The sequence below is a fragment of the Zootoca vivipara genome, chromosome 12, assembly GCF_965207765.1.
Source record: "Zootoca vivipara chromosome 12, rZooViv2.hap1.1, whole genome shotgun sequence".
Classification (NCBI taxonomy): Eukaryota; Metazoa; Chordata; class Lepidosauria; order Squamata; family Lacertidae; genus Zootoca; species Zootoca vivipara.
Window position 1 is genome coordinate 4,968,723 of NC_142595.1, and position 14,216 is coordinate 4,982,938.

General features: G+C 42.3%; 1 protein-coding gene across 2 annotated transcripts in view; it reads left to right on the forward strand.

Annotated features, from left to right (window-relative positions):
- Window positions 1-14,216, forward strand: part of GALNT1 (polypeptide N-acetylgalactosaminyltransferase 1) — a 62,587-nt gene that overhangs the window by 14,507 nt on the left and 33,864 nt on the right. For both annotated transcript variants that reach the window (XM_088655956.1, XM_035134301.3), the window contains exon 3: window positions 4,443-4,617. In XM_088655956.1, coding sequence (XP_088512082.1) covers window positions 4,443-4,617 — 175 coding nt within the window. The remainder of the gene's footprint in view (window positions 1-4,442; window positions 4,618-14,216) is intronic.

Consider the following 14,216-nt stretch of genomic DNA (forward strand, 5'->3'; position numbering starts at 1 on the left):
GGGCCTGTTCAGCTCTTCTTTGGCCCCATATAATGACCCATTTGGCTCTTTCTTCCCCAGTAAGCACCATCATCTCATTCTTTCCCCTATGGCACCACCGCCCTCCCACTCCATCTTCTGCTCTCCCTTGTGTTTCCTACATTTCATCTAAACTGCTTTGTTCTCTCCTAGACACTAAACTTCAGGTTTAAACCCTCACTTATTTATTGTAAAAAAGCAGCTTTCGTGGTTAAGGCACTGGCCCAGTTCACCAGTATGGTTATTGTCTGAACTAGACAAGTGTTGCAGACACTAATGTGGATATTTTCTCAAGTTATTACATTATTTTAGTAGGAAGAAAGATATATGATTTGTACAAATGGTTGGTAAGAAAAACCTGAAACATGACCAAGGTTTGACACAGAGCAATGTTCCTATGACCCTTGTGAGCGAAGCCGTCAGGAGTCTACTCCCAGCAGGGTCACCCAAGGTGGTAAGGTCAAAGGGGAGGAGCTAGACAAAGAATGAGCCAAGAAGTCCTCAGCGGTAGAACAGGTGGAAGATAACAAGCGGTATGTTACAACAGCTGTGAAGACAGATGAAGGCTGCAGCAGATAAGAATCTACTGGTCGTCGTGATTCTCATGTCATCGGTTAGAGCCTTACCGCAAAGACTGTGTGTTGGTCAGTGTGCACTGATTTACAAACATAAAACAAATTCATGCACAGGCATCTTCCAAAAACCCAACCCAACCCCAAAAAAGTCCCATGGTGATTGCAAATGGTAACGGGGGCAGGACCGTGAAAACTGGAAGCCCCTAATCATGAACTAGCCCATGGGCAGTAGATGCAGATTCAGTCGCTCTGACTCAAGTTGAGTAGCTCAGCAGCTGTATCCATGACTGAACAATCCTATTTAGGATCCACTCTGCTCACCCGAAAAGGGGGAGGGACTAGAAAAGGTGCCCTAAACATAGTCTGCCTCACTTTCCCCCCTGACTGGATTACCATGCCCAGTGGGGTCACCACCCAGCAGTCGTAAAAGACAATCAAAATTTGGATCATGGAATATCCGGACTTCGTTGGATAACAGATAATGAGTGTCTTGAATGCAGTACTGCCATCATATTGCCATCATTGCAAGAGAGTTGCGACGTTTTAACATGGATATTGCAGTGCTTCAGGAAACTCGAAGCGTAGGAGAGGCACAAGGAATAAAAAGGAGGCTACACATTCTTTTGGAAAGGTCTACCTGAACAAGAATGTCAAATACATGGAATAGGCTTTGCTATAAAAAACGATCTTGTGAAGCTCTTGTCAGAAGTCCCTACCAGCGTTAATGAGCAATTTTCAACCCTGCAACACTAGATGCCGATGAAGACATTAAAGATTATTTTTTTTCTCAGCTGGATACCATCCTATCAGAGAAGCCTAAGGAGGATAAAATTATCCTGGGTAATTTTAATGCAGGGGTTGGGTGAGATTTCGATCTGTGGCCTGGGATTATTGGGAAAGCAGGAATTGGCAACAGCAACCAGAACGGAATTTTACTTTTGACTACATGCGCTACTGGTATATTGTTCTTTCGACAAAAAAATAAAAGTAAAACATCATGGAGGCACCCTTGGTCAAACCACTGACACCTCTTTAGACTATGTAATTGTCTGAGCGGAAGATTGCCGTGATGTGTTCCTTACCAGTGCTATGACAAGTGCTGATGACGATGGCTAAGCCTCAACGCGGGCTTCAAGGAAGGAAACCAATGTGCAAAATGAACACTCGAGCCGTTCAACATCTATTAAGGGGGGTTGCTTCCAAACGACTCTTAAGGACCATCTGCTTTCAGAATTGCCTGATAACATTGAGGAACACTGGACCAAGCTAAAAACATCCATTATTGCAGCCTGTAAACAAACTATTGGATACCAAACAAAGAAGCACCCAGACTGGTTTGATGAGAATACCGGTAATAGTGAGATTGAACACATTATTGATAAGAAAAAGGAAGCCCTTTCAGATCTGGCAAAGAGATAGAAACTGTGCCACTAAGAAAAAAAACCTATGCCAACACTAAGGCTGAGGTTCAAAGAAGAACCAGAGAACTAAAGAACACCTGGTGGATTTAAAAAAGTTAAAGAGATCCAGCACTTAGCTGACACTCATGATGCAGAGCTTCTTTAAAGCCACAAAGACCATCTATGGACCAATAAATCATGGCATATGCCTCCTACACTCAACAGATGGTACCACACTTCTAAAAGATAAAGAAGCTATTGCACTGCGCTGGAAAGAACATTACCAGCATTTCCTTAACCACAACTCCCCCGTAGCTGCTGAGGTCCCCATACAAATTCTGCAAAAACAAATTAGAGATGAGCTTGCAGTATCTCTAAATCTGCGAGAGTTGTGCACAGCTATTAAAGGTAAAGGGGCCCCTGACCATCAGGTCCAGTCGTGTCCGACTCTGGGGTTGCGGGGCTCATGTCGCTCTATAGGCCGAGGGAATGCACAGCTATTAACCAAATGAAAAACAACAAAACCACCAGACCTGATGGGATACCTGCTGAAGTTTTCAAAGTGGGCAGAATTGAACTTGCACAACAACTTCACAAGCTCATCAAAAAATTCTGGGAGAGAGAGGAGATCTCAGCAGACTATGGATGCCAAAATTCTCAACCTTTTTTTTTAAAAAAGATGATGGAATGGATTGCAGAAACTATTAAGGCATCTCTTAATTAGCTGCGGCCGGCAAAATTCTTGCAAGTTTCTTAGCAAACTATATCTGAGGCTGCCCTTCCTGAATCCCAAAATGGTTTTTGACCTTCTAGGGGGACAGTGGACATGATTTTCATCACTCGACAGCTTCAAGAACAATGCAGAGAGCAAAACCAACCTCTGAATATGTTATTTATTGACCTGTTTTAGCTCCTGAACGCCGCAAACCCGGAAGTGACTGTTTCTGTTTGCGAACTATTTTTGGAAGCCGAACGTCTGACAGGGCTTCTGCAGCATCCTGCAGCCAATCAGAAGCCGTGCTTTGGTTTCCGTGCTTTGGTTCGACTTGCAAGGTACGACTGTACAACTTGAGTATGCTGATGACAATGTAGTGTGTGCACACTCAGACCTGCAAACCATCCGAAATATCTTTGCAGAAGCTTATGAAAAGCTTGGCCTATCGCTCAGCATCCAAAAAACCAAAGTGCTGCACCAACAAACACAAAACAATCCCTCTGCAGTGCCACAAATCCAACTCAGTGGTGCAATGTTGGAAAGTGTGGATCACTTCTCCTACCTGGGCAGTTATTATGCTGAAATCCAGCATCACCTGAGCTCTGCAAGTGCAGCTTTCTCCCGATGGAAGTGCAGAGTGTTTGAGGACGGGGATATTCACAGGGAAACCAATATGCTTGTTTACAAAGCTATTATTCTACCAACCTTACTGTATGCTTGTGAAATATGGACCACTTATAAACATCATCTCCAACTCCTTGAAAGATTCCATCAACGTTGTCTCTGAAAGTTTTTACATATCACTTGGGAAAACAGGTGAACGAATGCCACTGTACCGGAAGAAGCAAAGATCACCAGTGTTGAAAAAATGATTCTTCAACATCAACTTTGTTGGACTGGTCATGTTATTTGGATGCCTGATTATCGTCTTCCAAAGCAACTATTTTATTCCGTACTTAAAAATGGAAAGCACAATGCTGGTTGTCAACAAAAGAGGTTTAAAGGCACTCTCAAGGCACATCTTTAAAAATGTAGTATAAACACTGACAGTTGAGAAACACAGGCCTGCAAGCGCTCAACGGAGAACAGCCTTTACCAAAGGTGTTGTGGACTTTGAATATGCTCGAACTCAGGACGAAAGGGAGAAACTTGATATGAGGAAAGGCACATTTGGCAAACCCTCACCGTGATCAACTCCCACCTGGAAACCTATGTTCCCACTGTGGAAGGACGTGTGGATCCAGAGTTGGCCTCCACAGTCACCTACAGACACACATCCTTAAAACTGTTTTCATGGAAGACAATCTTACTTGACTACGAGTGATCGCCAAAGAAGAAGAGCTTCATAACATTTATATATTGGCAGGCAAACTACTTGAGTATCTATTATGTTTCCATTTTGTTAATTTGCTTTGGTATTTTGTTTTCATCTGTTTATCTTCTCCACTCACACATGTGTCATAATCAGTACCGTATGTTATTTTACAACACTTGTTACAGAATAGCCTGTATGCAAAATCAGAATGAGTTATATCAGCTTGCTCTAGAGAATTGATGCTTTTATTTTCTATTTCATACAATTTTAAACCCTATTTTCTATTCTTTTCTAAAATGTATTTTCATTTATGTAGTGGATTTTTTAAAATGGGGTTACTGTAACTGGGGTTATACCAGTGTAAGTACAGATGTTAAGTGCCTTTTGAATTCTTTTTTTAATAGAAACATTTTTTTTAGTTCCAGAACTTGTACAAAAACCTCATGAAGGCCCAGGAGAAATGGGGAAACCTGTTGTCATTCCTAAAGAGGACCAAGAAAAAATGAAGGAAATGTTTAAAATTAACCAGTTTAATTTAATGGCAAGTGAAAGGATTGCACTCAATAGATCTTTACCTGATGTCAGATTGGAAGGGTAAGTGCATTTACAGTGCTATAAATGTATATTTGGTTTAAAATGGTCTCTTTTTGAATTACCTTATATAATCATTCGTGTTGGAAAGCGCAACATTGAAAAAGAGTCTCAGAATCTGTTGATACATATTGCACTTTCTGTATTCTTCAGTGTGAATGACATTTTAGCACCAAATCAGTATACAAAGTATTTAACACTGGAGTATTTTCCAAATATGAAATTTTTGAGGGAAAATAAACACTTTCCCTTCTCTCAGTCAGTCAGACAGGAGGAGGACTAGAAGAATTTAGATTAACTTCCCACAAACCTGACTTGTTTTTGCAGGCAGACCAGAGATCGTGTTTGGAAACAAACAGGTTAGTTTCTAAAAAGTTAGATTAAAGTTTATGAAGCTGGTTTGTGAAGCTGATGAGAGTTTGAGATTTAAACTATCTGAGATTTGCATGTAACAGCAGAATATGTTTTTTGGAAAGTGAAACTAAACTTCACACAAGTCATAGTCCTTGATATGTGAATGGAATAGGAGAAAGAGAAGGCCTGAAGTGCACTTTGTACCTTCCTGCTTATGCCACTAAAGCATGGGTTAATAATAATAACAGCAACAATACCCCAACCACTGTGGGTAACTTCCAACACATATAAAAGCATAATAAAACATAAAATACTAATAAATTGCCTTCAGTTATCTTCTAAAAGATGTGTAATTCTTTATCTCATTGACATCTGATGGGAGCACGTTCCACAGGGAGGGCACCACTGCCGAGAAGGCCCTCTGTCTGGATCCCTGTAACGTCTCGCATTGAGGGAATCACCAGAAGGCCCTCCAGGCTACACCTAAGTATCTGGGCCAAGGCCATTTAGGGCTTTAAAGGTCAGCACCAACACTTTGATTAGTGCACAAAAACATACTGGGAGCCAGTGTAGATCTTTTATGTCCGGCGTTACATGGTCCCAGCAACCACGCCCAATTACCTGTCTGGCAGCAGCATTCTGGATTAGTTGTAGTTACTGAGTCACCTTTAAAGGTAGAGCACATTACAGTAGTCCAAGTGGGAGATAACTAAAGCATATACCACTCTGGCGAGACATGGCGCAGGCAGATAGGGTCGCAGCCAACATACCAGATGGAGCTGGTAGATAGCCGCCCTGGACAAAGAATTAACCTGCGTCTGCATGGACAACTGTGAGTCCAAGATGACCCCAGGGCTGCATACCTGGTCTTTTAGGGACACAGTTACCCCATTCAGGACCAGGGGGTCCCCCACACCTGCCCACTCCCTGTCCCTCAGAAACAGTACTTCTGTCTTGTCGAGATGCAGCCTCAATCCACTGACTGCAATCCATTCTACATCTACCTCCAGACACTCACACAGGATGTTCACTGCCTTCACCGGTTCCGATTTAAATGAGAGGTAGAGCTGGGTATCATTCACATACTGGTGAACACCCAGCCCAAATCCCCAGTGGTTTCATACAGATGTTGAAAAGCATGGGGAGGTGACTGCCCAGGGGTCCGAACACTCATTTCTCAACACCACTTTCTTTATATGGCCCAGAAGGAGCAGTACCACTGCATAACAGTGCCCCCAATTCCCAACCCCCGTATATCGTCCAGGAGGATACCATGGCCAGTTTTATCAAAAGCTGCTGAGAGATCTAGTAGAACCAGGAAACAGTTTTCACCTTTGTCCGTGGCCTGTGAGAGATCATCACCCAGTGTGACCATGGTGGAGTCTGAGTCCTGATTGGAAGGGATCCAAATGGTCTGCATTCCTGGAGTTGTTCACTGACCACCCACTCAAATCACCTTGCCCAGGAATGGAAGATTTGATACTGGGTGATAATTGGCCATAATTGCCGTGTCCAGTGATGGTTTTTAAAGAACTGGTTCAATAACCACTTCTTTAGCGGGTCTGGGAATACCTTCTCACAGAGGAAAGCATTCACCACGCCACGGAGCCCATTCTCCAGCCCTGCCTGGCTTGCTTTTATGAGCCAGGATGGGCAAGGATCAAGGAGGCAGGTGGTCTGTTTCACTTGTGCAAGCAGCCTGTCCAGATCCTAGGAGGCAGCAGGTTGAAATTGGTCACATACAACTTGACAAGACAGAACACTGGGACTCTCCCACCCTGGCCCTGCTACCACGGTGGAGTCTACCTCTTTCTGAATCTGAAAAAAGTTTATCTGCATTTTTTTTTCTTTTGCAAAATCATCGCAGAAGATCTTGGGATCCTCACCAGACCCCAATGGCAAAGGTAGTTCTGTTAGACTACAAATCAGCTCAAAGAGTCTCCTGGTACTGTTTTCTGCAGATTTAATAGAGGCGGCAAAGAAGGTCCTCTTTGCCGTCACTATCGCCACTTAGTAGGTGATAGGTTAGAGCTCTAACCTGTGTTCATTCTGATTCAGAAAGAGTTTTTCGCTACTGGTGCTCTAGCCGTCTCAGCAATTGTTTCATCGCCCTCAGCTCTGGGGGAATCCATGGGTCCATCTGGGCTCCATGCAATTGGAGAGGGCACTTTGGAGCCAGATAGTTGGTTGCCCTGGTTTACTTTGCATTCCAGCGGGCCACAAGGGAATTAGCTGAAAGGCCATCAACATGGGATAAGACACCTCTTATCACTCTCTGGAAGCCATTTGGATCCATTAAGTGGCAGGGGTGGACCATTCAAATCAGTCCCACCTCCCTCGGGAAAGTCACAGAGACGTCTAGTTGCACCAGGAAGTGATCTGACCATGGCACTTCTTTGGTTTCACTGGAACTTAAGTGTCAGATCACCCATGTCCATAGACATAAACACCAGGTTTAAGACATGTCCACAGCTATGTGTTGGGCCAAACGTATTCAGGGACAGCCCCATGGAAACTATGCTTTCCACTATCCCGAGCAGCCCCTTGTAAGGTTGTGTTGGCATGGATGTTCAAATCCCCTAGGACCACCAGTCTGGTGTCCCCAGGAGAACATCCGACATGACCTGAAGCAGCTGGGCAGGAAATCCTTGGTGCAGCGGGGAAGTCAGTACACCAGTAGGAATCCTGTACTGCCCCTATTGCCTAGCTTTCAGAACATGCACTCAGAAAACTGGGTCTCCCCAATAGGAAGCCTGGCACAAGCTAATGACTTCCTAAAAATCACTGCAACCCTGCCTCCCCGCCCACATGACCTGGGTTGCTGTGCATAAGAGAAACCTAGTGGACAAGCAGCAGCAGGAACAGGCCTATCTGCCATGTCCAGCCAGGTGTCTGTTACACATGCCAGGTCAATTCATCCATCCATGACCAGTTAATGGATGGCAGTGGTCTTGTGAGTCATTGACATGGCATTGCACAGCAGCAGCTCAAGGTCATGGGGGTCACCCTTGTTGATACTAGTATCCTGGTCAGGGCCAGACCCGGTGGCAGGGATGGTCTTCAAACAACGACTAAACCTGCCACCCCGGTAGTGACATGGTCTGGTCCTAGTGTGACTCCTCCTACCTGTGATCACTGAGATCGGGTGTCTGAATGCATTCCCTCTAGTAGAACCTGCCCCAGCCATTCTGCTGACTGGGGCCCTCTCCTGGGCAGCCCTGTCCTCTCCCCCCCCCCCCAAACAAAATAATGTATACACCTAACTAACGTAAAAAGGTAAACTGAAAAACAAATGCAAGTTATAACAGTTAATTCCCAGGTTAAAACACTTTAAAACAACCCCCACAAGTTGAAACTCCGTCCCCATTAAACAGTAAGTTTCCCACAGGGGGCTGGCATAATTTAGGGTTATGTTTCTTCTCTACATATATACACATTTTCAAGACAAGTGTATCTTTTTTCTCTAGAATTTATGTATCTCCTTTATCTAAAATAATAGAAATTCATCTACTTACTCTGACATCTGAAATCTGAGTTGACATCCAGAAATTAACCATTATTTTCAGTGTCATACTAATTTCTTACTATATAGGAATCATGAGTTACTGAAAGATAACCGCAAGCATGCTAGCATGCCACTATAAGTTCAAATATTCATTTCCTGTATCTCCCAAGTGCTATTCAGATCATGCTTTCTAATTTTCCTGCATAATTGAGACTTCCTCACTTTTTGATTTAAACCTTATTTAGTGGAATAAGGACCCAGGTGGCGCTGTGGTTAAACCACTGAGCCTAGGGCTTGCCGATCAGAAGGTCGGCGGTTCGAATCCCTGTGACGGGGTGAGCTCCCGTTGCTTGGTCCCAGCTCCTGCCAACCTAGCAGTTCGAAAGCACATCAAAATGCAAGTAGATAAATAGGAACCGCTACAGCGGGAAGGTAAACGGCGTTTCCATGTGCTGCTCTGGTTTGCCAGAAGCGGTTTTGTCATGCTGGCCACATGACTTGGAAGCTATACGCCGGCTCCCTCGGCCAATAATGCGAGATGAGCGCACAACCCCAGAGTCGGTCACGACTGGACCTAATGGTCAGGGGTCCCTTTACCTTTACCTTTTAAGGTTCTAGTAACTTACTTTTTTAAAAATCTTACTGATAAGCATGTCCTACAGCTCTTCCTGTATTGAAGAATCATAGGTGGAACTACAGATGATCAAATGGCAATCTTTGTTTCTGTTTCTCATTTTCCCAAACTTCAGTTTGTTTCTATATCAGTTTGCAAACTTTTACAAACATTTCTATTGAAAGCCTGTACACCTTTTTGTGTGCAGTTTCCCCAATACACATTTTTGCAAGCGGTTTTCACTAATGCAAGTTTATACATTGTTTTCCCTAATCTCTGTATTTTTGTGCATTTTCCTCTGTGTTTTTGTACATATTTTTACATTACATTTTTTGCATTGCAAAATTGAAAAGTACAGATTCCAAGGTTTGTTTCATTTCGTGGATTGTTTTGAGAAGTGCAAATTTGGTTGGTTTGCATTAAAATGCAAACTGAATGAATTTCCACATCAACTCTATTGTGTGGCACAGCCCAACCCTGTTGGAAGCTTCTATGAACTTTTATGCCAAGAGTGTTTTAACTAGATGTATCATGAAATTAGGTGGAGTCAAGCCTGAGCAGAATCCCAGGTTGTTTTGCTTATAGTTTTAGAAGTCTAGAAAAGAAATCTATCTTGTGTTCCTGCCTTGTCCATGAATGTTACAAGTACCACAGTTTGTGTTTGAAGGACTGTTTGTAGTAGGAAAAGAGAACTCACATGCGCTGAGACTTCATCAGTTGTGTCTACTTATGGAGAGAACTATATCGATAGCCTATGAAGTATTGGTCCTGCTGTTAGTTAATGTGTGGTATTGAATCACACTGCCACGATCTCTGCCATGCTGGTGATACAACAAATATTTTCAGCTATTTAGCCATGCAGGTTAAGGATGGCTAAACAAAAACTGTTTTCCTACATAAATACAATTTATAAAATATGTGTATTTGTGACTTCATCATCTCTGGAGGGAATGATCTTGATCTGTTGCCAGTGTTGTTAAGAGTCAGTGTGCTTTAGCAATACCCTGCAACCAGGGAAGAGGTGAGAACAAGCAGGAACTGTCAACCATCCCTCCCTGCTCATTAGAACATATGGTAGACAGACCTTGCTTCCTTTTTCAGGAATCCAACACATGGAACTTGCTTACATATGTTGAGTGTAATTTATGGTGGAAAATTTTAGACCTTGGAAACTAGAGTAGAATTACTTACTTGCTGTTAGCTTAATAGCATATGCATATTTTATAGTAATTTGAAAATTGCTATCAAGTACATAGGTTGCCAAATTGTGGTCCTTGGACCACCTGTGGTCCACAAACTGAATTTGGGATGTTTGTAAAAAGACAATGAAATATCATGCAGGATATATAGCACAGCATACTACAATTGCTGCAGCAGGCAGAGATATAATAAAGTGGTCTGCTAAATCCATGAACAATTTTTAAATGTGTGTGGGAAAATTTGGGAACCACTGATCTAGAACTCCACAGATAATAATTATGCACTTGCCAAAGCTCTGGTCATAATAAATCTTATATTAAAAACTTTGATACTGCATGAGAGTTATTGTTAGTGAAATGATATCTAGTGTGTTTGTTCCTGAGTTTTAGTAGTAGCAGAGAACATATCACATCGCATATTCAGAAGAGTTCTAGATCCACAATAGCTGTAGTTCCTCAACCTTTTATTTCAGAGAATAAATTTTCAAGGTTTTGTTTTTAGGTACCAATTTCTCATTAGTTTCATAGCTAAGTTATTTTTATACTTTCCATGATGCTTTTAACAAAAAAGTAAGTGGTTATATTCAGTGCTGTGCCAGTGGGTTGTGTTGATGCAATGTGACTTTGGGGGCACAGAGAAGGAGAGGAAATCAAAATTTGCTCCAGAGCACCCTCCAATCCTGAAACTGATTTTGAGAGTGTATGGGAAGCTTGAGAGGAAGAGGAAATTCCATTGGGCACATGGAAGTCCCTTGTGTTAGCAGAGCTGCAGTGTTGGATACAACGCAAGGTATCCATGGAGTTCCTCTGTTTTCTGTATTGTGGAAAACAAAACAGTTGTATGAAAGGGATGTCTCTGCAAGTTTTTTGCATGGGAAAAAAAACTCTGTAGTAAAACTGTAGCATCATCATCTCTTCAGGAAAAAGACAAGCAAAGCCTTTTTAATATCTACTAAGCAATAAGCACTAGAAAAAGAAAAGGAAGACAGTGGTAGACCATATAGCCAATTTGTAGTAATCTACGTTTGCAAGATACCAAAAGCTATGTGGTTGGGCATTACCTTGTACCTCATTCCTACATATAATCAACAAATCCAGTATTCAACTGTTTGCAGTGGGAGTTTATCAAGTTGTAAGATCATATCAGATTGAATGGAGATTTTACTGCCTGGATTCAGCTAATATATGCTGGCCCAGATGCTTGCATCTTCATGAATGGAACCAGTTTTGACCCATTCCAAATGAATACAGGAACCCAATAAGGATGCACTTTGTCACAATTAGTTTTTGCATTGTCTGTAGACTCATTAGCGGAAGCTTTTAGACCAGATAGAACAATTAAGAGAGTAACAATAGGGAGAGAAGAATTCAACATTAATCTTTATGCAAATTATGTAGCAGTGATTGATTGTAAGAGATCCAGAAAAAATCATTTGAGAATGTACTTAAGTTAATTAATGAATTTAGCATGGCATATGGATATAAGACTAATTCAACAAAATCTGAACATTGAATTAGTGAGGACTTGAATATCAATAAACAGGTTAAAGAGAATAGCACCCTAAGTTGCCATAGAGAAACTTACTAATCAAATATCTGGGAATATATTAAAAATGCAAAATTTAGGAGATGTAGTAAGTATGCTTGCTCTTTCCAGCTGCAGCAGTGTTGGGGGGCCACTGCCACCCTTGCAACACAATCCAGTGACAGGGTGCCTTTTAGCAGCAGCCACTGGCCTTCAGAGGTTTGCAGCCTACCTTGATGGCCTCGGCTGTGAATACAAGGCTGCCCGCAAATTGGCCTATCACAGGAAGGCTAGGGGGCTGTCCAAGCCCAAGGGACAGGCCAAACTGAGCCTGCAGGCTTTGCTTGGGTCTGTTCCTGGGGTATATAAGAAAGGTTGCCCATGACTTTCTCATGCACTTGTTGCCGGATCTCCCACCCCTCCTTTCCTTGTATTCTGCTCTGTGCTATGGGACATCGTTGGTCGTATTTGAGGCCGGGCAGGAATTTCCCACCCAGCAAATTGGCTCTCTCCTTGTGGTTTTGCCAGCATGCTGTAGTGGTTAAGAGCGGTGGACTCGTAATCTGGTGAACCGGGTTTGCTTCCCCGCTCCTCCACATGCAGCTGCTGGGTGACCTTGAGCTAGTCACACTTCTCTGAAGTCTCTCAGCCTCACTCACCTCACAGAATGTCTGTTGTCAGGGAGGAAGGGAAAGGAGATTGTTAGCTGCTTTGAGACTCCTTAAGGGGAGTGAAAGGTGGGATATCAAGTCCAAACTCTTCCTCTTCTTCTTCCCTCATAACAATCATTACAACTTTGGCGGTTTAGACATTGGGTAAGTCTTGGTCAGATGGGAGGTTGTAGCCTTTGCATGCCCCTCTGAAGGAAAGGGCTGTCCTGTTTAAAGGAAGCTGGATGGAGCTTCTTCTGTCCAGATGCCCAGGTGGGGGCAAGTGCCATAGCACTCCAATCCTGTGGGGTGGGGGGTGGGGAACGGGACATTCCTATTTGATGTAAGTCATAGGCGGTGCCCCGCTTCTGGATTGGTTTACTTCCTGGGCGTGCAAAGTATATTCATGACAGATTAGTGGTGGAGGTAAGAAAGAAATAGTCCATTGGACCCAAATGGAAATTTCATGGATGGGCAAAATAGTGGCTATTAAAATGCTTTCTTTTAAATCTTCCATTAGGAATAAATTATAAAATAATTACTAGCTGGCAGTATTATGTTTGGGTTAAGAAAAAGCTCAAAAGTTGCTGCAAAAATGATCAAATTTTAAGAATGGTGGACTAGCCTTCCCTTCTTTAAGTAAATAATACGATGCAGCTGTGCTTACAAATTTACCCCAGTCAGGCCACCCAGACAGATCTATCATATTAGAACAATTCATTGTTTCAGCAGAATTTTTGAAAAAGACTGACACTACACAAAATTTGATAAGGGTATTAAATTAAATCCATGTACCAAAGCTTTATGAAATATTTGAAGTATATATAAACATAAATCAAGTCCAGAACTATCACCTCTCACAGAACTTTAACATAATGAAAAAATATAGGAAGAGATTTTTTTTTTGGGGGGGTTATAATATTAATTTATGAAAGATTCATGTGCATTTTGAACACAGAAAGTTCTTTAAAGAGGGTACTGTTAAAACTTGCAATCAGATTGTTAATGATATACAACAAAATTATCCTCTCTTTTATCAATACTTGCAGTTGAGAAATATAGCCAATACCTTATTGGTAAGACATGGGCAGTTTAGAGAAAGGATAGAATTTGTAAATTTGATGAGAGGAAACTCATAAAATTTACTAAGCAAATTATACAAAATCATTAAGATTATTGATATAACACTTAATACAGGCAATCCTCAATTTGCCTGGGTGTTGTGTTCCTGGCACGGCACCCCCGCCCCCGTGCATTGGTAGAGCGTGTATAAGCCCACTTTGTTCCGCCCTCATCTGGGTCCAAAATGACCTGTGTGTTGGCTTTCGTGTGTCAATTGAACACACGCTAAATGGTCGCTACCTGTACTTCTCAAAGTAAATGGTAGGGAGATGTGGGACATGAGCTGTTACTGGGTCAGTGGAGTTGGATTTGGCAAAATGTCCCTTATACAACCAGCTCAATACCTAAAGCAAGTTTTTATACATTCATCTTTTGTTTATTTAATACCATTATGACTCAGTCATATCTACGATACAAGTAATTTATATTGGAGATGTAAGAGAGCTGATGGTGGAATGTTAAGTACTTTATTTTTCCGTGTATAAGACACCCCCATGTATAAGATGCCCCCTATTTTTTTAACCCAAAATTAAGGAATTAAGTTGTTTTTTGGGAGGTGGGGGAGGTCAGTTCTGCTAATTGCTCACCTACCTGCCCACCACTGCTGATCGCTTGCCACAGCCACTGCTGATCT